Below are 27,411 nucleotides of genomic sequence, written 5' to 3' on the forward strand. Positions count from 1 at the left end.
GTCCGTTCCATAACTTTGTTATTTGAAGTCGGATTTTTAAAATATTTCACTGAAATGATCACCATATTGAGACGATGTGTTGCGCGCAACATTTGGGTCGCTACCTTGAAGGTCAAGGTCACAGCATGACCTTGCACCAAAATCGTGTCCGGCCCATTACTTTGTTATTTGAAGTCTGATTTTAAAACTTTTTCACAGAAATGATCACCATATTGAGACGTGTAGCGTGCAACATTTGGGTTGCTACTTTGAAGGTCAAGGTCACAGCATGACCTTGCAACAAAATCGTGTCCGGTCCATAACTTTGTTTATTTGAAGTCGTATTTTAAAAATATTTCACAGAAATGATCACCATATTGAGACGATGTGTCGCGTGCAACATCTGGGTCGCTTCCTTGAAGGTCAAGGTCACAGCATGACCTTGCAGCAAAATTGGTCCGGCCCATAACTTCGCTATTTGAAGTTTGATTCAAAAAGTATTTCACAGAAATGATCATCATATTAAGATGATGGTCGGGCACAACATTTGGGTCGCTGCCTTGAAGGTCACAGCATGACCTTGCAGCAAAATCGTGTACGGCCCATAACTTATTTGAAGTCAGATTTTTAAACTATTTCACAGAAATGATCACCATATTAAAATGGCGTGTTGCGCGCAACATTTGGGTCGCTACCTTGAAGGTCAAGGTCACAGCATGACCTTGCAAGGTCAAGGTCACAGCATGACCTTGCAGCAAAATCGTGTCCGGTCCATAACTTCATTATTTGAAGTCTGATTTTACAACTATTTCACAGAAATGATCACCACAATGAGACATTGTGTCGCGCGCAACATTTGGGTCGCTACCTTGAAGGTCAAGGTCACGGCATGACCTTGCAGCAAAATCTTGTCCGGCCCATTACTTTGTAACTGGAAGTCGGGTTTAACAACTATTTCACAGAGATGATCACCATATTGAATGGACGTGCGGCATGCAACATTTGGGTCCCTACCTTGAAGGTCAAGGTCACAGCATGACCTTGCAGCAAAATCATGCAGCACTTCGTTATTTAAAGTCGGATTTTACAACTATTTCACAAAAATGATCACCATATTGAGACAATGTGTTGTGCACAATATTTTGGTTGTTTTTACACTTTGAACTTTGTCTGTGGCATAACTCTGACACAACAAGAGGTAAACCTTCCTGTGTCCAAAACCTATTCGGGGAGCATCACCCGGTTCAACCAGCTCTTGTTTTAGGAGGTTATGGATTGATATGTTTCAGGAAGTGAATGAGATGTGGTCAGGACTAGGTTATTATTCTAGGGGTAGACGTTTACTTGAAGGAGCTAAAAAGGTGAGATATTTTGGGCGGTGGACTGGAAAACAAAACCTGTTTTTCGGACAGTCAAGTATAAGTGTTATTGTTGCATATAATAGATTTATTGTAATATTTTGGCATTATTGTTTGAATGTGAAAATGTACTTACAAGTAGACTGAATAAAATTATCACAGACTTAATTATGCTATGGGTCTCTTAGGCTATGTTCCATGACAGAATTCATCAGTTCTATTGGTTTAAAATGTGCTGACAACATTGAATTTTCAATGTCATGAAAGGGAAGTAAGTGGTTTATATTGGTACTTGCATATAGACAAGAGGACACCAACTGAAAGTAGGGAGTCATTATTTGACAAAGTCAGCTAGTTACAATATTTGTCTACCTACATCATTGGATGTTTTTAATTATTCTGACAGGAATTTGAAAATTTTTGTGTGCATAATGAAAAATAAGTATTAAATGAAGGATGCAAGAAGTCAAGAAAACACCAGAAATTTGTGCTGGATTGTAAGGGGCGTCTGTTGCAAAGTGGTTAAAGCTTGATGATTTCAAACCACTTGCCTCTCACTTATGTAGGTTTGAATCATCGTCAGATTCTACATATGAGAAAGCTATCCAGCTAGCTTACAAAACATTGAAGGTTCTACTGAGGCGCCCGTCTTTACTGGAAATAATGTACAGAGGGCCAGTGGCACCTGAGGTCTTCCTCAACCAGCAAGGCTGGAAAGTCACCATGTGTTGGTGCAGCGTAAAACTCAAACAATAAAATATTTTAAAAGATACAAACATAAGAAACTGTTTATTTTTAGGTTGTTGATGAGTTTGATGGTGAAATGCCGAAAGATGCAGATGGTTTGTTGAAACATTTACCAGGTGTTGGTAGATATACAGCTGGAGCTATTGCTTCTATAGCTTACAATCAGGTAATATATGAAACTATAATCTGGTATAATTAAATCTACAAAGTAACAATCTAGTACAATTAGATCTGGTTTAAAACTGTACAAAATTCATACTAAAGTGTAGAAAAATATAAGGAATATAGAGGATATTTGTTTGTTTGCATGTAAGATTGAAATATAATTTCACAGAATGAACACCAGATGCAATATTTTTATGAGTGGCGTAGCCACGAGTGAAAATAGAATATCTAGTGTTCACCAATGAAATATATTTCAATCTTACATGCAAAACAAATAAATTTTCTTTTTATTTCATGCTTTTTAAGTGATTTTAAGTATTTTTTACTAATTTTGCCGCGTAATGACGTGCATCTCTCTTTTGTGACGTCATCACATCATGACGTAACATCATTAATTTTGAAATATAGTTCTGTTAAACTTTCTCTAATTTTATTACATTTTTAACATGATGTACGATGACATGACTTTCTTTTCCTGAAGAAGCAAAATTTACGTAATGCAGCATCTATTTCTGCCTTTTATTCCATTTAGTTATGATTTTCTTTTCATCCGCATTTAGATATAGTCCGGCTGCAGTGAAAATTATATTTTATAAATTTCACTAGTGGTTTATCAGAATATAATCATCTGATATATTACAGTAAAACACTGGAAAGCATGAAATAAAAAACAATATGAAGAATTGGGTAGATTACCAGAGAAAGTTAAGTGAAAGTCAATTATTCTTGAGTTTGGGGTAAAATTTTTAAAATCATCGGATAACCATATTATATATAAATGATGTACAATATGCTCCAAAATGACACTGATAACCATTTTTTTCTGTAATTGAAATAATTGGGTATTATATATATATAACATTGCTTAACATATAAATTTCTCAACAATTATTTCAGGCAACAGGTCTGGTGGATGGTAATGTAATTCGTGTTTTATGTAGACTACGAATGATAGGTGCTGAAAGTAACAATCAAGTTGTCACGGATACGTTATGGTGAGACATGATATATTCTCACAACTTGTACAAACATCTTACATTTACACTAAAATCTAAGGTATATTAGTAATGATGTTTTAGGAGATTGTTGAGACTTAGCATTGGTAATTTAGTTTTTACAAATTTATTTTAGTTTGATTGTGTTGGAAGCTGTAAGCATATTGAAGCACTCTCGAATCTGTTCCCAGAACCAACCAGTTCTAAGCAAAGTTTAAAGTTTCTTGCTTAAGGAAACAAGGGCTTAGCCCTGACAGGGTTTGAACCCACACAGTCAGCAATCCTTAGATTACTAGTCTGACATGTTAGCCACTAGGCCATGCAGCCATTAAATGCCAGATTATAATGATTTATAGTATGTTTGGCACTCTTTTGTAATGTAGTTTTATTTTCCAATTAAAGCATTTCTTAATTGGGTATCAGTTATTTTTAGAAAAGCTGTACTTTGCTGTGATTGATGATTTCAATTTCATTTACTGCATGTCATGGATAGAGTTAAAAATGCCAGTGTACATACAAATAGCTAAGTTTGTTCTTTTATAAAGAATTTTGATACATGTATAGATATTTATAGAATAGCCCCTTGAATTGGAAGATTTCTATATATATATGTTTTTCAATGACCCAATTTTTTCTCTCCATATATTTCTACCTCAAGGTTAGATGATTTCTAGAATGCTTTGATCTCAATTTGGTATTAATATCATTAATATCAATTAATGTATATACATGTATTGTATGTGTTATAATCCAATTGATTTTTGTCCTTTGTTTAATTATAGGTCATTGGCAAACAGTGTTGTTGATCCAGATAAACCAGGAGATTTTAATCAAGGTTTGATGGAGCTTGGAGCAACAGTATGCACACCAAAATCACCAGAATGCTCCACCTGTCCACTGAAAAATAATTGCAGGGCATTTAAGCAGGTGAAGGTTATAATACTTGGTTGTGTTCTTGTATAAGTTTTATTCCTGTATTAGTTGTACATCTGTATTTTTAGCTCACCTGTCACAAAGTGACAGGGTGAGCTTTTGTGATCGCTTTTCTTCCGGCGTCCGTCCGTCCGTCCGTCGTCCGTCCGTAAACTTTTGCTTTAAATGACATCTCCTCATAAACCACTGAGCCAATTTCATCCAAACTTCACAGGAATGTTCCTTTGGTGGTCACCTTTAAAAATTGTTCAAAGAATTTAATTCCATGCAGAACTCTGGTTGCCATGGCAACCGAAAGAAAAATCTTTAAATATCTTCTTTTAAACAACCCTAAGAGCTAGAGCTTAGATATTTGGCATGAAACATCTTCTAATGAGTGTCTACCAAGTTTGTTCAAATAAAAGCCCTGGGGTCAAAATTGGCCCCGCCCCAGGGGGTCATTGATTTTCCCTATATGCATATAGTAAAAACTTAAAAAATCTTCTTTTAAAGAACTGTAAGAGCTAGAGCTAAGATATTTGGCATGGAACATCTTCTAGTGAGTGTCTACCAAGTTTGTTCAAATAAAAGCCCTGGGTCAAAATTGGCCCCGCCCCGGGGGGTCATTGATTTTTCCCTATATGCATATAGTAAAAACTTAAAAAATCTTCTTTTAAAGAACCGTAAGAGCTAGAGCTTAGATATTTGGCATAAAACATCTTCTAGTAAATGTCTACCAAGTTTGTTCAAATAAAAGCCCTGGGGTCAAAATTGGCCCCGCCCCAGGGGGTCATTGATTTTCCCTATATGCATATATAGTAAAAACTTAAAAAATCTTCTTTTAAAGAACTGTAAGAGCTAGAGCTTAGATATTTGGCATGAAACATCTTCTAGAGAATGTCTACCAAGTTTGTTCAAATAAAAGCCCTGGGGTCCAAATTGGCCCCGCCCCAGGGGGTCATTGATTTTCCCTATATGCATAAAGTAAAAACTTAAAAAATCTTCTTTTAAACAACCCAAAGAGCTAGAGCTAAGATATTTGGCATGAAACATCTTCTAGTGAATGTCTACCAAGTTTGTTCAAATAAAAGCCCTGGGGTCAAAATTGGCCCCGCCCCGGGGGTCATTGATTTTCCCTATATGCATATAGTAAAAACTTAAAAAATCTTCTTTTAAAGAATCGTAAGAGCTAGAGCTTAGATATTTGGCATGAAACATCTTCTAGTGAATGTCTACCAAGTTTGTTCAAATAAAAGCCCTGGGGTCAAAATTGGCCCCGCCCCAGGGGGTCATTGATTTTCCTTATATGCATAAAGTAAAAACTTAAAAAATCTTCTTTTAAAGAACCCAAAGAGCTAGAGCTAAGATATTTAGCATGAGACATGTTCTAATGGGTGTCTACCAAGTATGTTCAAATAAAAGCCCTGAGGTCAAAACTGGCCCCGCCCCAGGGGTCATTGATTTTCCTTATATACATAGCAAAAACTTAAAAATCTTCTTTGAAAAAACCCAAATAAATAGAGTTTAGATATTAAGCATGAAACATCTTTAAGTTAATATCTACAAAGTTTGTTCAAATAAAAGCCCAGGGGTCAAAACTGGCCCTGCCCGATGGGTGTCATTGTTTTTAACTATATGTGTATAGTAAAAACTTAAAAAATCTTCTTTTAAAAAACCCAATGAGCTAGAACTTAGATGTTCTGCATGAAACATCTTCTTATGGGTGTCTACCAAAGTCTGTTCAAATAAACAAATAAAAGCCCTTGGGTGAAAATTGGGCGGGGGTGGGGGGGGGGGGGCTATATACAGGTGAGCGACCTCAGGGCCATCATGGCCCTCTTGTTGTTGTATTGCTGTACTTTCTTTTATTGCTGGTTGTATTCCTGTAATGTTGGTTATATTCCTATATTAGTTGTTGTATTCCTATATTAGTTGTATATTTCCTGTATGGGTTATATTCGTTAATTGCTGGTTGTATTCCTGTATTGCTAATTGTATTCCCGTATTTCTGATTATACCCTGTATTTGTTGTTGTATTCCTGTATTTGTTGTATTCCTGTATGGGTTATATTCCTAGATTGCTGGTTATATTCCTACTGGTTGTTATCATGCATTGGTTGATTTGCAGGACCCATGCTGTGACTGTGCCGGCTCAAAGTCAAATGTCAGACAATTCTATGTCCACTGTATGAGTTTTATACTCCTCAAAACTTAGTCAAATACTCACCTTCAAAAATATAAATGGACCTACATTACAGCATGTTTCATAAAGATGGTGGGGATATTCATCACTTCTGTGCCAACTCCAGTTTTCATGTTTTGTTATTCCAACAGAGTTAATGGCTTTAAGAAGATGCTGCAGTTAGCACCTAGTCCCTATAGTCTCATGGTTTGTTATGACAATACTATGCGGAATCTCATAAATATTTCTTATATAATTGTCTTTGATACCTTGTGTAAAAGGGGTTTGTTTTTAAACTAGCTAGTAACTAACGATGATATTATTTGTTTGGAATATTTAGGTTGAAAAAGATAAATTGGAAGCAGCAGACAAACTTGGTACAAGAAAAGCAGAAACAGAAATAGCCGACATAGAATGTTGTAAGTATGAGCTACTTGCCAAATCTAAGGTTTGAGTGACAGCATGGCTCAGTGCTTAACAAGGGAAATATTGCTGGTTGCGTGGGTCCAAACCCCATCAGGGGCAAGCCATTGTTTTCAATGAGCAAGAAACTTAACATTCATTGCTGAGTACTGGTTGGAAGAAATTTGAGAGTGCTTCAATAAGCTTATAGTTTCCTACACAGTCAAAATAAAACAAATTTGTACAAATTAAACAAAAGTTTTGTACAGTTAATCAGAAAAATAAAAAAAACAATCATTATGAAGTTATATTCTCATGCATGTTCACCATTCTTGCATATTTTGTTTAATGAGGGAACAGCAAATTCATTGTGTCTGGATAAATGGTTAAAAATGACTGATTTACATTAGTTTAAATGTTGTAGATTGGCTCTGACCTTATTAAAGCTCTTGTATTTTAGGTTTGGGCCTCCCAACAGGGACTTTGGATTCTTTATTGTGAGGAAGCTATCCAGCTAGCTTATGGAACATAGGTGGTTCTACTCAGGTGTTGGTTCATGCCAGAAATATTGCACTGAAGGACACCTGAGGTGTCCTCTAATAGTAAAGCTTGAATGTTGCCATATAACCTATACTCTGTTGGTGCAACGTAAAACCCACACAAAAATTCAAATTAATCTAAAGCCTTGGAAAAAGTGAGAAAAATGTAAAAGATGCATTAAACTTCCATTTATTAAGCCAAAGTTTAATTTTAGTTTAAAGGTACCTTAAACATTGTTTTCATTATGTATTTTCTGAAATAATTTGTTATATATTACATTAATGTTTTTAGTAACAATTTTTATATGTTTCAGTGACAACTGGTTGTCAACTTTGTTTACCTGCTACAGAAGTTTATGATTCCAGGTAAAGTTGTGTACATAACTTTTGTCAATTTATTGCAAATCACAAATAGACAAGTTTATACACATATAAACTGTTCTAGATGTGAAACTTTTTGTGTCGCCTTTACAAAGTAGTGGCAACATTTAGGGATCACCTCTCTATCGTCTGTCTGTCACAAAACTTGTCTGGACTAGTCCTTAAAAACTACTTGAGCAATTTCATCCAAACTTTGAAGGAATGTTTTTTGCCCTGTTTAAGACTTTGTGTCTCCTGCTACACAGTAGCTACAACATGTAGGCAACACATGTGATCACTGATGGCTCTTGTTTATCTGTAGAAAGTTTTGATAGACTTTGATAAAAAACATTTCTAAGTGTTGTTTCCTTATTTTTATATGGTTTGTAATACAACTGACTATTTGTTTTACTTGCATCTTGATTCTACAAATATTAAAAGATTAGGAAAACGGACTAACCTGGTTTTAAGTCACCCCAGCAGTGTGTTAATGTTATATAAGTTAACAGCTTGACTGGTAGAAGAAGAACCATATACCTGGAGAGTTACACCAGTACAAGACTTCCTTCCTCTGTGCTAAACTACCAAAGCATTTCTCAGGGATCGAACCCACACCAGAAAGGTAACTGGATTAGAAGTCATCGACTCTAACCCCTCGACCACAGATCTGATGACTTCATCTGACTGTATATTTGACAATTTACATATAGAGTAGATTTTATATGTAAAAAACTTAAACTATGCATATACATGTACTTTATCAAAAAAATAAACGAAAGTTGTATTTGAAGTTATGATGTATATGTATAAAAGGCTTTTGTCTGCTTTGTCATTTTTGAACAGGAGGGCTTTTGTCTGTTTCTCGATAAGTAAAGTGTCTTTAAAGAAGCTAATTAAATATTTCGCTCTGTTGCAATGATTTTGTTGAACTATTACATTTGAAAGGTGTGAAAAATTAAGTCTAGGTTTTTATGCTTTATAATGTACTGAAAATGATAGTGATAATTTGAAAAAGAAAAATCAGTTTAAATGTATTGTTTTTGCATGGAAACATTTTGTGTTTTTTTTCCACTTTTTTCCAAAAACTAAAGTCTTAAATAGAAAAATATATCAGACATTCCAGGTTCCACACACTGAAAGGGAAAAAATTCAAGTCATTATCTGCAGTCCGGAATCTTGTCTTAACCGGAAATTTCAGCTGTGTAGGGAGTTTTGATTGTACTATTGTCTTTTAGGATTGGTGTCAATTTTAAACTATCCCTGGATATTTTACTGTATTTTAGTATTGCTGTTATGAACTATTGTACTACTGTGTTTTAGTTTTGGTGTTATGAACTATCTCCGGATATTTTATTGTAATTAAGTATTGGTGTTATGAACAATCCCCTATACTATTGTAATTCAGTATTGGTGTTATGAACTATCCCCTGTACTATTGTATTTTAGTATTGCTGTTATGAAATATCCCCTGTAGTGACAGTACTATATCCCCTGTACTATTGTATTTTAGGATTGGTGTTATGAACTATCCCAGTACTATTGTATTTTAGTATTGGTGTTATGAACTATCCCCTGGACTATTGTATTTCAGTATTGGTGTTATGAACTATCCCAGTACTATTGTATTTTAGTATTGGTGTTATGAACTATCCCCTGTACTATTGTATTTTAGTATTGGTGTTATGAACTATCCCCTGGACTATTGTATTTTAGTATTGGTGTAATGAACTATTCCTGGATGTTTTATTGTATTTTAGTATTGGTGTTATGAATTATCCCCGGAAAGGCAAGAAGAAAGCTGCGAGGGAAGAGTCTACTCTAGTTTGTATCACCTGTAAAAATACTAACACAGAAGATGAATACCTTGTAACACAAAGACCTGAAAAAGGTATGTATTTAATCTATTCATATTATTGCATTTTTTTTTTTAGGATCGATGATTGTCCGTCATCCGTCCGTCCGTCAACCGTCGTCAATTCACATTTAGTTGTTAACACTCTAGCGGTCGCATTTTTGCCTCAATCATCATCAAACTTGGTCAGGATGCTTATCTAGTTGATAGCTCGGATGAGTTCGAACATGGGTCATCTCGGATGAGAAACTAGGTCACAAGAGCTAAAAATAGAAAAACCTTGTTATCACTCTAGAGGTCACATTTTTGCCTCAATCATCATCAAACTTGGTCAGGATGTTTGTCTAGGTGATAGCTCGGATGAGTTCGAACATGGGTCATCTCGGATGAAAAAGAAGGTCACCGGAGCTAAAAATAGAAAAACCTTGTTAACACTCTAGCGGTCACATTTTTGCATCAATCATCATCAAACTTGGTCAGGATGCTTATCTAGTTGATAGCTCGGATGAGTGCGAACATGGGTCATTTCGGATGAAAAAGTAGGTCACCAGAGCTAAAAATAGAAAAACCTTGTTAACACTCTAGCGGTCACATTTTTGCATCAATCATCATCAAACTTGGTCAGGATGCTTGTCTAGGTGATAGCTCGGATGAGTTCAAACATGGGTCAACTCGGATGAAAATGTAGGTCACTGGAGCTAAAAATAGAAAAACCTTGTTAACACTCTAGCGGTCACATTTTTGCATCAATCATCATCAAACTTGGTCAAGGTGCTTGTCTAGGTGATAGCTCGGATGAGTTCGAACATGGGTCATCTCGGATGAAAAAGTAGGTAACCGTAGCTAAAAATAGAAAAACCTTGTTAACACTCCAGTGGTCACATTTTTGCATCAGTCATCATCAAACTTGGTCAAGGTGCTTGTCTAGGTGAAAGCTTGGATGAGATCGAAAATGGGTCATCTCGGATGAAAAACTAGGTCACCGGAGCTAAAAATAGAAAAACCTTGTTAACACTCTAGCGGTCACATTTTTGCATCAATCATCATCAAACTTGATCAAGATGCTTGTCTAGGTGATAGCTCGGATGAGTTGGAACATGGGTCATCTCGGATGAAAAACTAGGTCACAGGAGCTAAAAATAGAAAAACCTTGTTAACACTCTAGTGGTCACAATTTTAACTCAATTGTCATCAAACTTGGTCAGGAAACTTGTCTAGGTCATTGCTGGGAATAAATCGAACATGGGACATCTCGGATGAAAAACTAGGTCACAGGAGCTAAAAATAGAAAAATCTTGTTAACACTCTAGTGGCTACTGTTGTGATCCAAATATTCTGTTAATTGGTCTGAAAGTTTGTTTTGATGATTTCTAAGTCAAGATCAAACATGGGTCATCTTGGATGAAAAACTAGGTCACACCGCCCTAATATGGAAAAACATTCTAGTGGTCACATTTTCGACTCAATTATCATCAAACTTGGTCAGGATGCTTGTCTAGGTGAAACTAGGTCACCGGAGCTAAAAATAGAAAAATCTTGTTAACACTCTAGTTGCTACTGTTTTGATCCAAGTATCCTGGAAATTGGTCTGAAAGTTTGTTTTGATGATTTCTAGGTCAAGTTTGAATATGTGTCACCTGGGTAAAAAACTAGGTGGCACTGCTCAAATATGGATAATCCTTGTTAACACTGTAGTGGTCACATTTTTGACTCACCTGTTATGAGATTTGGTCAGAATGCCCGTCTTGGTAATTGTTTGGATGAGTTTGATAAGTCAGGTGAGCGATTTAGGGCCATCATGGCCCTCTTGTTTATACAAGGAGATGATTGGCCTAATATTTATTTTGATAGTTATACATGTAGTTCTCTCAGACATTGTTGATGTTATAAATCTATATGTCAGGGAAATATTTTTCTGATTTTAGGTAGTATAGTATTTTAAGCTGGAGAACAAAGAGAGTTATTCTACTCACCCTGTGGTGTCGTAGTCACACTAGGTTAAGTTTTTGCGTGTAAGTTGGTATCTCCAAAACTGGTAATTGTCCAAGGCCACTAGACAGAGTTCTGGCCCTTTTTGAACTTGGGAAATTCTACATTATTTCCTCTCCAGCACTTTCAAGCACTGAAAATAGTTGAGCCGACTTTCTACTAACAGCTCTTGTTATATATTATTAAGTGAAACAAAGTGCACATTGCCCTAATGATGGCTGTTGTTAAAATTTATTCAATAAAACATAAAGTGCACAATGTATGTTCCACTTTAGGGTTATTAGCAGGATTGTGGGAGTTTCCTAGTTTACAGTGTAATACCACACAAGCAGGGGAAACCGAGGCATCTTGTGACAATATCTTACAACAGAATGGTGTTATAGTTAAAGGACAGCAAACATTCAAAAACTGCGGTGAGGTGAGATATTGATATTGAGATATTGATATAAGTGTTAGAGTAGTCTGGTGTTAAATTTATGCAGCTTTAAATAAGCCCATTTTAGATAAAAAAAGGTAAATCTTTAAAATCACTATCTGTACAGCTGATGTATGCAATCAGACTTGATTACAGGAATTAAGTGATGCTGGAGAGCATGTTGTTTGAATATCTTACAGAAATAGTTTGAGCGAAAAAAAATTGGGTGTCACTGATCCCACTTTTAAGTTACCTGCCCTTGATCAGAATGATTTGTTTATTTAAGGTCATTTTAAGGGCATACATCTATAAAATCTTGTTTTTGCTTCTGGTTTATTTTTTATCTTTTAATTATTGATCACAACATGCATTTCTAATGAAGATGAGGTTAAATTGTTTCACATGGAAACAAAAATATAATAATAATAATGAATTATTTCATTTTTGATGAGGGTTATGCCCATATTGTTTGCAAAATGATGGTACTGTGAATGGGATGATTTTACTGTCTTGTAGTCAGAAAAAATGTTAAACATGTAATGTTATATTGCAGGTTGTTCATATATTTTCTCACATTCATCAAACATACATGGTAAAATGTCTGACTGTGAATGAGTCTAACATCACACTAGAGGACAAGTCTAAATGTAAATGGGTTACCAGGCAACAGTTTATGGAAGCTGCAATTTCTACAGCTATGAAAAAGGTTTGTTGTTTTATTATGTTTTTATGAACTTTCAAATACATTCAAACTTGTCAACAAAGGCCTCCAAGGGTGTGGTGGGGGGGGGTGTAAAAGTGGCCTTTGATCACAGTGGCCTTTATGTGGGGGAACAATATTATTATGTTGAAGGAGCATTATTTTCAATGGAAAACTGCGGAATGAATAATACATCACTGACTTAGAGTCATAACTCTGGCAAAGATAATCCCATATGTGTGCGAAATGAACCTGCATCATCAACAGTGTTATTTCAAGAACTGGTCATACTATAGTCTGCATCATGACTGACAGTTGTTTCATTGTAACAAGAAATTTTATTGAAAAATAATTTCTGACAAACATAATTTTATAACAATCAAGAGCTGATTTCGGTGTAAGGATTCTACATCTGTATCACAACACTGCTGTATTTATTCTATATTACCTAAAGGGCTTCAAGACATTATTTAACATCTGAAATTATGTTAATTTCAGGTTTTTAAAGCATATGAAGGGGCTGTAAATGAAAACAAGAAAGTAAGTGATATTTCATCTACTTGTAGATTTATACTGTTGTTAATAAACATTGTAGTATGTCAATATGTCCAGTATTTTTTAAACATATAATGTTTTCTTAGCTGAAGATTGATCCTGCCTTAAGTTTTAAAATTTATGCTATATAAATCAAACAAGAATTATGTGGGGTTATTATCATATAACTAATATAATTGAAATTGGTTTTACTAACATAACACATGTGTTTTAGCTATTGTGGTAGTTTTATAAATTGGGTAATAGTCCCCTTGTATATTCTCATGAATTAATTGACTGATTTATAAAAGTTTAACTATACCAGTTGATTCTTTATATGATATAAAAAGTAAACTTGCAAGAATCTTGCTCCTTGTGACTAAGGGGGGTTGCCTATAATGGTTAAGGCATAAGAATTGCAGCCACCATTTATCCCTATGATTGTAAGAGCCAACTTAATGGGATTGAATAACTGGAGTCTATGCATCTCTTAGCACCAGTAGGTGAGGTAGTTTTGACCCCTGGTGTTGCTTTGAAATTTGTAGCATCCAAGGTAAGCCAAAATCATATTTCGTGTTTCAGTGCCATATGACCTATACTATGTTGTTGGTCCATAAAACCAAACATACAGTAGAATACATTATCATAAATATCCTAAAAATTATTTCAGTTATTATAAGGTTACCTGAACCTTTTGAATAATTTAGATGCTTTGATTCATATAAAATTGAACAAAAGAGGGGATTTAATTATTTCAAGAGGGTATCAAGAGAAATCTGGCAGTAAAATGTTGTGAATGAAATATTAAAGTTTGCTATGCATTGCCTTTGATCTAGAAAATAAGTAATTCTTATATGTTGAAAAACTGAATATACTTAAATTGCATAAACTGAATTCTATTACACTACAATATTAATTACAGAAAAGTTCAGTGACAAAGTTGAAGGGGAAAGAAGACAAGAACCAGAAATCTATCCAGGCTTTCTTTAAACCAAAGGTTTCCTGACAGAAATATTTGCTAGAATATACACTCTAAGTTTCTCTGGAAGAAACTCAAAAACTTTCATATAATATGTATAAACTGGTTTTTATTTTTTACCCCTGAAGACCTTCGGAACGTATTATGGTATGCTATCTTTGACGGATTTCAATAATAGTGTTTATATATGGCATGTAATTATGTTTTATTGGAATAAGGTAATGTTCGATTTTGCCTGCAGTCAACTCATTAATAGAGTTATGCCCCTTCTTATAAACAATCTGAAGTGAAAATATTGGTTTCCTCAAATTAACTTATGAGGGATATCAGAGATTGTGTTTATATTTGGCATTTAAGTATGTTATATCAAACATGTTTTTGGCTGCAATCAACTCGTTAATAGAGTTGTGCAATTTTTTAAGTGAAATTGGTTTCTGCATAATAGCTTTTGAAGGATTTTGGTGATTGTGTTTATACACATGTATTTGGCATGCAATTATGTTATATCAAAACAGGTCAAGTTTGATTTTGGCTGCAATCTATCACTGCATTTATAGAGTTATGCTCTTTTTAAAGCAATTTGTGAGTTAAATAATGGTTTCAGCAGCAAAAAAAACCTTTGGAAGGATTTCAATGATTCTATGTTCGGGTATGTATGTTATCAAAACAAAGTTATGTTCGATTTTCATTGCAATCAAAATTATTGGTAGAGTCGTTGCACTTTTTCTGCCTATAAAACTCTGAAATTACTGATTTGTAAAATAATTTCAATACACTTGTTTGGATTTGGCATGCAAATATTTATATCAAAACACGTGTCCGGTTATATTTTTTCTGGAATCAGTTAATTTGCAACCTTGATTTAATTGATTTCATTTAATGAAATTGTTCAATTAACTACAATTACTTATCATTAGGTTAGGTTGTTACCTAGACAAAAAAATTAGACTGTTTTAATTTTTGATAGAAAAGTCATAATGTCTTTTCTTGAGGCACATTTTATATATGATACCTTCTTGTAAATTATCGTCAGGTATATATTGCCCCACCTCAACAGAGCTCAATCTTGTTAATGAATTCTGGTAAACTATTTGTTTATAAGATATGTTATATTGTACATCAGGATTTTATTAAAAAAAGAAGTATTTAAGTTTTTGTTCTGTTCTGTTCTGTCAATGAAATAAAACTCATGGTAAACTTTTTGCTTGTAAGCTGGTATCTCCCTAACTACTGAAGGGAATGGAATGAAACTTATCATACATTTTCACTGTGATTTTTAACATGATTGGCACAGGTCCAATAACTCCGATTTACTTATTTACATACTTATGCCCGTTTTTATACTCGATGAAACATCCTTGTGACAACTCTTTCGAATAGTAGAGCATTGATGTCCTCCAAAAGCTCTTGTTTGCCATGCAGTCAAACCGGCTTTTTCAAACAAAAGAAGTATCAAAGTGATTTTTGTTAGAAAAAAAATGAAGTAGTTTTTAACAAATTTTCTTGAAATAATAGTCAATTTTTTATGGGCTTTGATTGTTTTGCCAGTTCACCTGTCAGCTATATGGACACCGTTATGTTTGTTCTCGAAATCTATGCATCTACACATGTCAGATAATTCAATTTTAAATATTGTATGAATTTTAAGAAAAATAAAACAATGTAATGCACTAAATCTAAAATCTAACTTAAAAATTATTTATATATTTATTTATTCCAGTCTCATCTATACACAACAAAAATTATTTATATATTTATTTATTCCAGTCTCATCTGTACACAACATTGGCAATATATACATGTACAATACATGTACATGTATATAGCCATTCTATAAGTATTAAGAGACTTAACAACACAAATAATAAAAACCAGTATTAAGATTAAACGTAACCATCGTTCAACAAGATTATACACCACGTACATGTACACAACTATTAAAATATTAAGGACACATCTGTTTGAGTGACTGATGAAAAGTGATAGCATACTTACAATCGCATTCAATGTCAAACACTGGAAATTTTTCATCTGTATATTTTTAATATTATCTTAAAATGTCCATGATAATAAAATTGTTGCAATTACTTAAAATAATTACTAACAGCATTAAAATCTTAATTTCTAAGTGTTAATATATCACAGTAGGATTTTGCGAGGATTTTTACCTTGTCTGGATGAAAGAACATGAACTAAGAGACATAATTATCATAAAAACCATCATCTACAGATTGAGCTTTCTTGTAAATGATGTCACATATTTGATTTTATAGAGGACTTTGCAATAAAACAGGCATTTCTGTCTTTCCTGTCTCTAATTCTTGTTCACTAAAATTTGTTCTTGTCAGTTGAAGTGAAGTAGGATATTAAAATTCTTGTGAAAAATGTGAAAGTGAATAATGTATACACGAATATACTATGTAGTATAGAAACTAAAGTTTAGTTAGGCCTTGTGTAAAAATATTAGTCCTGTTTCAAGGCTATTGACTGGTTTGAAAATCAGTATACAAGCTGCAATGTAAAGTTATTTTAGAACAAAATCATGTCTACTCTATGAAAAAAATAGCATATTAAGTTGGAAAAATATTCACACGTACAATGTTGATATTCTAAAAAATTATTTCTGTATTACCATACATACCATAACGTGGAAGTTGGTGAAATAAAATGTCACATCGAACACGGTTTTAATATTTTATACTCGGTTATTGACAGAAAGTTTTCGTGATCGTGTTTCCATGGTATTATGGTTCAATAAATGAAATATTACTGAATTATAAATGTCAATAACAGGTTCAATTAAATAGAAAGCTAATTATGGAAATTTAACATTACTCGAAATATCGATGTGATTTTTATGTCTCCATTTCCTATGGTGTAATATTTTATCAGTCATTGCACGGACTTCATCGTATGAGACATACCTGCTTTGTATAGGGTTTTCACATATAAACTCTAGGGGAAAAGCAAATTATTAAATTTAAATCACTTTCAAATATAGAATGCTATAAACCTTTTTACGACGCTGTCCGTTACTATGAAAAATCGGCTGGAATTAGAATTTTCTCGCGCATGCGCAATCTGCGTAGGGCAAAAAAATGCATCGCTCTACATAGAAATATAGTAGAAGTTCATAGACAATTCCGAGTTAGTTCAAGGTAAACGGTAGAAAATTACATAAAGTAGCTTTTAACAAATATAGAAAAGATGACGTGATAGCTTTGTGGCGAAGAATGCCATATAAAAGCATGGAAAAGATACTTGTTTAAGAATTTACGATCACGGACCTGACACTTAGATCATTTTTAAAGAAGATGTGGAAATATATCTATTAGAAAATGAAAAGTCAACTTATTTGCTGTTGAAATAGTTCATATAAAAACAAAAGAAATTTTATAACATGTAATCGAGATTAATTATCATTTTGAAAAAAATATCAGAACAGGTGATAATGCATTTTTAGTGTTCGATATACCTGATTATATTCTTTATCTGATTTGCCTGTGATGCAAACAGAAAAATTTAAGTCACATAAATAGATTTTAAATAATTAATAACTTTTCAAAATCTTGAGAAGTTAAGATGGGTTGTTTGGAAGAGATATAACACACATTTTATCCGCTTCTTCGTATTACATGTCATTTTTAATAATGCACGTCACACAATTTTCTTTTCTCAAAATCCATAAACATTGATCGGTATATTTAAGTTACATAAATTACCATTTTAATAAGTGTAACTGATTAACTATATCATGGTCCCGGTTGAATGATCAACCGTTCACGTTCCAATCTGTTTGACACTTGCCGCCTGACCAATCCAGTTATTCAAAGGAAGTGTACAATACAAATTGTGTAATATTATGTAATACAGGGGTAATAACATTTTATCTTAAACACCCTGCTGTTTCAATTTAAATTACTGGTGGAAAAGTCGTCTAATGATACATTAAACAAACGACATGTGTGTATTGAATTATTAGTCCCGCACATTTTCGTAGATCTGTTAAAAAATAAATTCACGTTTTCAGTACTTACAGCCTTAAGTCATCCCAAAATTAATATTTTTTGGGTGACATGACATGAAATCGCATCTTTTAATGCGCGAAATGCAACATTCGTTGCTAAGGAAAATCGTATTTAAAAAGGTCTATAAAGGTCTATATACCTTTGAATCTTAATATTGTTTGAAAACATAGAAACAAAGGTGCTTTGTAATATTCGCTGTTCTAACTGTAGGTTTGGCAAAAGTATCAGTAAATTGTTTCTTGGAATATATATTTTTGATGATTTTTAGAAGTATATTAAGATTATTGTTTTGCATTTTTTTGTTGGTTATTTTCCAATCACAGAGAAAAATTAGGGGAGGTAATCAAGTCAATATAAGATACATGTCGTCACAGTACTAACATGCTTTCCTTTATGTAAATAAGAGTAAACTTAGAATAGCACATTCATTTACAACAATAAAAAACAAAGCTAAGTAAGTATAAAAATACCTCGGATTAGTCTATAACGCACATCAGTATCATTAATACAAACAAGACAGATACATAATATAATAATAATATAGTTTACAACGGAACACTACCAGGTCAGAAACGCCCGGTAATGCAATATGAAAACATAATCAGTTTTTTAACATTACTTCGTAATATTGCGTTTTTTGTAGCTATTTTTCAGAAGTGATTTCATCACAACTAATTAGAGTTTCTTTTCGAAAATGTTTCATCATAACTACTATTGAAGATATAATGTTTTTGTCTATTGATGGTACTTAGGGTTAAAACCCCGAACGGAAAAGGGGGAATGTCCCTGTATAAAAAAAAACTAATTTAAAATTTTCACGTGACCTATCAAAGACTTACCAAAGTGACAAAAATTTAAAAGGGTATGCTAAAAATTTGGTCAAAAATATTTTTACAATGAAATATACATACAAAGTAAAGACACTTTGCACATCAAATAAGTACAAAACTTGATAAAATTTTTTATTTGCAACTGATAAACATAACCTTTATTAGACTTTAATTGTCAATGTACATTTCTTTTTGTAATTTGTTAACATTGAATGTTTAACAAGCTTTAGGGAGATCAATTTACAAACGTTCTGTTCTAATCGTAACTTCATGTTCTGTATAATCCTTTCTGCTAGACACTCGATCCCTGTTATAATTTTCTATCGTACCATATTTTAGCAGGCACTATCTAAAAGACGAGTTACTGTTTAATTGAAAAGGAAAATAATAATAATAATAATAAAATCTTCATTTATAGAAGGTAACATACAAAGTTTACACAGTAAGAAGCAGTATACTTATTTTCAGTGTGGCCTTTTGATTTAACTATAACAAAAATATATATAAAATAAAAAATCTTTTTGTACAAAAAAAATTAAATCTACTCTTGAATGTTAAGGTTAGATATTTTCATTCATTCATCCGACTGACACTCATACTCATATTAATTGTAGCAATTATATCATTTAATAAATAAATTATCAACGTTTAAACGATGTTGCCTTTTTCTAAAGAATTATCTAAAGTAAACTTAAAATGACACCATACTGATAAGTGTTTTACAGGCTGTTCAATAAACAATACCGATTATTTTTTAATTAAATAAAATATAGATAGATAGATAGATACTTTATTAACTTAAACTTTTACAAGTTTTTCGTTATAACAAATAATATATGATACAAATTTACAATCACATGACAATGGCATACATAGGAACATTGAAATTAGTGCATAACATAGTGGGAGAAAGTAAAACACACACACATACACACGCCCCACGCACACACGTACACCAACACACACACGCACGCCACGGTAAAAAATAATATTTATCACATAGAGAAGGAGGTTGGGTTGCAATTTCAGTTTATGAATACAAAAAATATACACAACCTAGATTTAGTAAAGTTCAATATGCAAATAACATTTACTAGTAGATGGTATAAATGATATGAAAACTTAACAATTTGACTCGCTCTAACAGAAAAAGCTTTATACATAAAATTTACCGAGATTCTTTACTATTTTAAAATCCTAGATTGCATCAATTCTACAAATTTGTACACACTTGGATGTCTGTAATAATAAGATTTTATAAAAGTCTTTCTTAATTCATCGTAAAACGGGCAAATGATTACAAAATGATATTCATCTTCTATATCGTTTTTGTTACACAAAGTAAGCTTTTTCTCTTTGATTGCGGTCTATTCTATTTGGCGCATATCGGCCTGTTTCAATTCTCAGTTTATGTGATGATAAACGCAGTCTGGATGTAGCAATTCTAAACTTTTTTAGGTAAAATGTCTATATAAGATTCAAATTCAAAACTATTTTTAATATATCCATACGATACTTCACTGGTAGATAACTTACGTTCCCATTTTGTTTAAAAACAATCAGTTACTCTTCCTTTAAAACAAAATATGAAATTTTTTCAAGTCAACTAAAACCTGGATTGTACCATACATAGGAAAATCCGTATTCATCTGAAAAGAGATTTAACATTATAAACCCAATTATTTTTATTATTCTTAATTTCAAGTAGACAATCATATAGTTTACTGATCAAGATATTATCCGTCGATACAGTTTTGCACCAAAATTTAATAATTCTAACATATCTATTTATATACATTGGAAATCGATCCTAACTCTCCATAAATACTATTTGTACATGTTGACATTTTAACATTTAATAATTGTTTACAAAATTTTAAATGAACACGTTCTATTTCTTTCGATTTTCCAAAGCCCCATATTTCGCATCCGTAATTCAAGGTGGCGGCAACAAAAGCATCAAACAGTTGGCACATAACAGAGGGTTTAACGGCATAATGTTTTGTTTTATGTATTAAAACATTCAAAGCTTTTAATCCTTTACCTACTAATGTCGTCTGATTTAAAGTATAAGAGCCCGTGTAATTAAAAACAGTGCCTAGATAATTAGTTGTTTACAGTTTCTATTAAGCTACCTTTGTATGTCCATTTTTCGTTTGCATTTAACGGGCCTCGCTTTCTGAATACAACAATTTTTGTTTTATCAGTGTTGACTTCAAGCCCCCACTTATCACAATATTCATTTAGCAAATCAAGACTATGCTGTAATTCCACAGGACTTTTACCAAGTAAAACCATATCATCAGCAAATAATAAAAGAATAAAGGTGATATCGTCAAGAGTTAAACCACACAACTTGTAAGAACAGTTCTAGGTCCTCTATAAAAAGAGAAAATATAGTAGAGGCGACATTATCTCCCCTTGTTTCAAGCCCACAGCGCATGCAAAAAAGTCTGAGTAAGAGTTACAAGCCTTTACACATGTTTTAACATGTGAATACATACTTCTTAAAATTCGCAAAGCTTTGCCACCTACACCTAGCTTATATAATTTACAAAAAAAAAAAAACCATTTAAATATACACTGTCAAAGGCACGCTTTAAATCAATAAAGCAACAATAAAGACGATTTTTATCATTTAAGATTTTTTGAACAATAGCATTAAGCACAAAAATTGCATCGGTAGTTGACCGACCTTGACGAAATCCGAATTGCGCATCACTCAATCTACTGTTATTTTCGACCCAGCATGAAATTCGTTTATTCAAAATACCTGTAAAAATTTTTGATAAACAACTTACTAATGTAATCCCTCTATAATTACGAGCATAACAGGGATCGTTTTTCTTAAAAATAGGTATAATTATGCCCTCTGACCATTTATCTGGAAAGTGACCAGTATTAAAAAATAATGTTGAAAAGATCTACTAAATGAGATGACAATATATCGATACATGATATAAAGTATTCGTTTAAAAAGCATATCATTTCCCAAAAGCTTTATTCCTTTTCAAATTTTTTAACAACAGACAATAATTCTTCTACAGTTATTGTACTATCTAGTTCATCAAAACATCCCTCCTGGCCAAAATCATGATTATTTAAAAAATTCTCTGCTTCCTCAGTTTCAAATTGTGATATTTCACTTTGAAGAGACGAAAAATAGTTGAAAAAATCCCTATTTGTTAATTGCCACTGATATTACTTTTGATTTACAATTGAATAATCTCCAAAAAATCTCTTGGCTTTGAGTGTCTAAGATTTTGTAATTGGGTAATTTTATTTACTTCATACTGTCTACGTTTTCTTTTTATCAAACTTTTATAAACAGCCTTATTATTTAACATATGTATTCTATTTTCCTCCGTTTTTTATATATTATACATATTTACAGCATTTAAATAAACATATTTAGCATTATGACAGTCATGATCGAACCAGTCAGCCTTTTTAAAAATTGTATTGTGCCCTTTGCGCGTGACTCGCGAGACACGTTTACAAAACAGTGGTTCAGCTACTTTATTAATAATATCAGTGAAAGACGAGCATTTACGGAAGAGCATTAGTGCCAGGTGTATGTTTTTTATTAACTCGAAATTTCGAGTTACTAACTCGAAATTTCGAGTTACTAACTCGAAATTCCGACTTACTTATCCCGAAATTTCGAGTTACTCACTCGAAATTTCGACTTACTAACTCGAAATTCGAGTTACTTATCTCGAAATTTCGAGTTACTAACTCGAAATTTCGACTTACTAACTCGAAATTTCGACTTACTAACTCGAAATTTCGAGTTACTTATCTCGAAATTTCGAGTTACTAACTCGAAATTTCGACTTAGTAACTCGAAATTTCGACATACTAACTCGCAATTTCGACAATGTAACTCGAAATTTCGACTTAGTAACTCGAAATTTCGACTTACATTGCACGACTTTCATTGGTTGCCGGTGAAAGCAAGGATTGAATTCAAGATACTTTCTTTCGTGTGTAGCTGTTGCACATTGACAGAGCACCTTTAACATTTATTTTGTCATGTTAATAAGTCGAAATTTCGAGTTACTAAGTCGAAATTTCGAGATAAGTAACTCGAAATTTCGAGTTACTAAGTCGAAATTTCGAGTTACTAAGTCGAAATTCGGGTTAGTAAGTCGAAATTTCGAGTTACTAACTCGAAATTTCGAGATAAGTAACTCGAGATTTCGAGTCGAAATTTCGAGTTAGTAAGTCGAAATTTCGAGTTAATAACTCGAAATTCGGGTTAGTAAGTCGAAATTTCGAGTTACTAACTCGAAATTTCGAGATAAGTAACTCGAGATTTCGAGTTAGTAACTCGAAATTTCGAGTTACTAAGTCGAAATTTCGAGTTAGTAAGTCGAAATTTCGAGTTAGTAACTCGAAATTTCGAGATAAGTAACTCGAAATTTCGAGTAAGTAAGTCGAAATTTCGAAATAAGTAACTCGAAATTTCGAGTAAGTTACTCGAAATTTCGAGTTAGTAACTCGAAATTTCGAGATAAGTAACTCGAAAATTCGAGTTAATAAGTCGAAATTTCAAGTTAGTAACTCGAAATTTCGAGATAAGTAAGTCGAAATTTCGAGTTAGTTACTCGAAATTTCGAGTTAATAAAAAACATACACCTGGCACTAATGCTCTTCTGTAGAACACAACTATTTACGTCATCAGCGCTTGAAATGTCAGAATTTAAAAATAAATCGTTTAATTCATTTAACTGGCCAATAATACCGCGTCTAAAGTCGGATTTTAAATCATCATTCCATTGTACCCTGACTGATTCATTTTCATCAGTATGATCAGGAGATATATGATTACATATTATTGTGAAGGATAACGGGCAATGGTCCGACCATTCATTAAAAGGCTGAACGGTAAAATCATCAATACATTCAAAATTATTTTCATTCAATAATAGATAGTCAATCGTACTTGACCCGAGACTGTTTGCATATGTAAAACCCCAGTCACACTAGAGCTTACGATTACTTGCGACCACCGACGACTTGTAAAACTGACGATCATCAGCGATTGTCTGCGACCAAAACCATTTTTGCACAGATAAATTTACTTTTGCTAGTATCGTAAGACAAGTCATCATTGACAATCGCACGACAGGTCATAGGTAAACGTACGATGGTCTCAAGATTGCCTGGGATTACTTACGACTACCCGTGACATAACATGCGATCACCTACAACTTGTCGTACGACCATCACACGATATCTAAAGACTACTTAAGATTATCAGTGACTAGTGGCAATTTGTAAAGACTGTCGTAAGATTGTCGCACTTCCGAACGACCATCGTGCGACAGCCTTAAGACCTTATAAGATCACAAGCGACCTGTTTGATCGCAAGGAGGTTTTTGTGCAAGCTCAAAAACCTCTCTACGACTGAAATTGGTCGTGGGACCTAAATAAGATAACCTGCGACTGTCAAAGATTTCCGATGACCGTCGTAAGACGTTTTAAAGATTGTCCGCGACCAGAGGTCACTGGTGATCGTGAACTAGTCTTTACTGGTCGTAAGCTCTAATGTGACTGGGGCTTAAATGAACCGTTTGCGTCATTTCCTAACCTTCCATTGGCTAAACGTAAATTACACATCAAACACAGATCGATAAGTTTTAAACCCATTGCATTAATTGTATTATCAATATAATTACGTGGACAAGAAAAATCTGGTGAATAATCGACGTCATCTATGAAATCTACAAAACGGTCATTTTCTATAAAATCTTTCTTCGAGCCTACTCGTGCATTCCAGTCTCCGGCCAAGAACAGTTTACCAAATGATTGATACATATATATATCATTTTGTGATAAATCAAACAAATTTACATTGACAACATTATATGCAGGGGAATTCTAAACCCATATATATACACCTGCAATAAATACATCAGTATCAAAGTTGAAAAAGTGTTTATCTAATTTAAACCATAAAATAGTGTCATGATGGTTCTGTATTAATTTTACACCTTTACAAATTGAGTCTTTAATATAAACAACCGTGCCTCCGCTGCATCTTTTCGCGCGACGTTGCTGGAACTTCCTATAAAAATTGAAACATTTATATCCTGGGATATTTAAAGAGGAATATTCATAAGTCCAGCTTTCAAATAAAAATATAATGTCAAATTCATAAATCTTATCAGTAAAGTCCGGGTCTTCGAGTTTGGCACGGGTTAAACCGTTAATATTCCAGGATAAAATTTTTACCCAAGCCTCCGCAGATTGCTAATGACCACTATCATCATCACGAACAAGTCTGTCGTTTATATATAATTTATCACAGGTGATCCATGCCATCTTGCCTTCACGGATGGCTGCTTTCATTTTTGGTACAAGCCTTCTGCGGCGATCGCCTATTTCCTTTGGGTACTGTTCGTTTATGAAATGGCCAGTTTGTTTTAATTTGAATCTCGACCTGCGGACCTCCTCTCGATCTTTAAATAAAGAAAACTTAGCCACTATATCTCTGGTACCGCCCGGCCGAGCTTGACCCATTCGATGAACTCGCTCAAATTTAATTTCGTTTACAATACTCTGGGCGATTTGACACTTTTCTACCAAAAAACTGCGTAACAATCTTTCGCTTTCCTCGGGTTTTTCATTGATGGATTCCGTTATATTGGTAAAGATCAAATTGTTTCGCATAGATTGTGATTGGATATATAATAGATTGTCCTCCATTTTGACCCGTTCATCACTCAAACTGTTTATTTTTGTTTATAATAAAGAGCTGTTATTGTGTAGTAATTGTGTTGATCTCCAATGGTTAAAAGATATTGCCATGCTGGGCCTACATATGTTCGCTTTACTTGTCATTTTAATGTTTATTAGTCGAGCGAATATTTTATGAGCTATAAAAGGTACATTGGTAAACCATTTTCATTTTTTAAAATATGAAAAAGTTAAAAATGCCAATATCCTAAAAAATTACCCTACTTCTATACAGAAAATATAATTGCCAAGAAAAAAAACCTCGTCTCCAGTACCTCTAGATATAACTATCTCTCTCGCAATCACTCTCTGTCACTAGAGAGTTAAATTTTTCGATGAATATTTATTAATATTAAGTACCTTTAATTGAAACATAAAAGTATTTTTAAACACAAGTTAATAATTCACCATATATCCAGAATGTGACATAGCTTGATTTAACAGTCACCTCTATTGGGTGTCTCCCAAAGTCGGGATACAACATGTCTTAGTGCGTTTTTCTGACGTTTACGTTTTACCGAGTGAAATAATGATGCATATCCGAACAACAAACAGTGATTTTATCATGCAATAAAACCACCGATTTTGATATATTATTTCGATTCTAACAGGACATCAACACATAAATGCTGTCGTACCTGATATTTTAAAAGCTAAAATGCGCCTTATTTATGTCCGTTATTATTTTAAGCGCATACATGTATATTTTCTACAATATTCTGTAATTACCATATAAATAATTTATTTCTTGATTGCAGACATGCATTCTTGCATAAAAATTGCACACGCAGATATACATTAACGGAGACATGCATTAACAGATGAAATCACATGAGCACATGTTGTGTCATGGGCGCAATGTAAAAATATCTTACTGAACCAGCGGTACCGTTAATTTCATTACATGAAATAGAACAAGAGAAGTGATTCAGAGCATAAAGATAAAAAAAACAAAAACGATTACATGGGAGACAACACATACGAGCTTATTTTGATTTGTGATGAAATCGATCCATATGGTAAAATATATTAAATGACATTGGTCGACATTATTTATACTCGTATTATAAATCACTCTTGTTATTTTTTAAAATTATCAAAAAGTAATGAAAACTAAATTTCAGGTCTGTTTGCACATGGTGATATGTCTCATGTCCTGTTGCAAACTAATATAATAAAATCAATTGTCTCGTAAATATACAAAACTCATAACAACTGTCACACCGAAACTAAACTAATTGTTGATTTATTTATTATTATGTTTTGTCCGTCGGATATAGTTCTTCTTTAAACTTAAACAGGAAAAATATTACATACATTCGTATGTAATATAGGTACGATTGCATACTCCTTTTTGTGAAGACTTTATGTTTGCTGAATTAAAGGTGTAATGTAAAATGAACAAACATGTCATGAGAGAATGTAATTAATGTATCACCATATTAAAGTTGCATGCTTTCAGATGAGAAAAATGATTTCAAGGAAATCAAAATATGAAAAGAAAATTCACGGTCAATTGACTGCTTTGAAGCATAATCACAAAATAAAATTACAGGAAATTAAAAACCTTTTTAATACACTTAAGGTAGAATTTCATTGTAAATCATAGTCAAAGATTTGAGATATGATTATGTAATAGTTACCGTACGAGGAATAGGTCTGCATAGTATTTACAGACCCGGGTGGCGATTTGAAGACCGA

The 27,411-nt window shown here is 33.2% G+C and overlaps 1 protein-coding gene across 1 annotated transcript in view; it reads left to right on the top strand.

The window, feature by feature from the left end:
• The window catches only part of LOC132748700 (adenine DNA glycosylase-like), a 36,446-nt gene extending 21,018 nt beyond the window's left edge, over positions 1–15,428 (top strand). The window contains exons 5-15 of the mRNA XM_060738314.1: positions 1,269–1,340; positions 2,137–2,250; positions 3,147–3,244; positions 4,027–4,171; positions 6,679–6,757; positions 7,594–7,645; positions 9,397–9,527; positions 11,756–11,898; positions 12,449–12,601; positions 13,094–13,135; positions 14,052–15,428. Of these exons, the coding sequence (XP_060594297.1) occupies positions 1,269–1,340; positions 2,137–2,250; positions 3,147–3,244; positions 4,027–4,171; positions 6,679–6,757; positions 7,594–7,645; positions 9,397–9,527; positions 11,756–11,898; positions 12,449–12,601; positions 13,094–13,135; positions 14,052–14,135 (1,113 nt within the window). The 3' untranslated portion in view covers positions 14,136–15,428. The remainder of the gene's footprint in view (positions 1–1,268; positions 1,341–2,136; positions 2,251–3,146; positions 3,245–4,026; positions 4,172–6,678; positions 6,758–7,593; positions 7,646–9,396; positions 9,528–11,755; positions 11,899–12,448; positions 12,602–13,093; positions 13,136–14,051) is intronic.
• The last annotated feature ends 11,983 nt before the right edge of the window (positions 15,429–27,411 follow it).

The sequence above is a fragment of the Ruditapes philippinarum genome, unplaced genomic scaffold (assembly GCF_026571515.1).
Source record: "Ruditapes philippinarum isolate M1 unplaced genomic scaffold, ASM2657151v2 ctg7215_1_1_1_1, whole genome shotgun sequence".
In the NCBI taxonomy this organism is placed as follows: domain Eukaryota; kingdom Metazoa; phylum Mollusca; class Bivalvia; order Venerida; family Veneridae; genus Ruditapes; species Ruditapes philippinarum.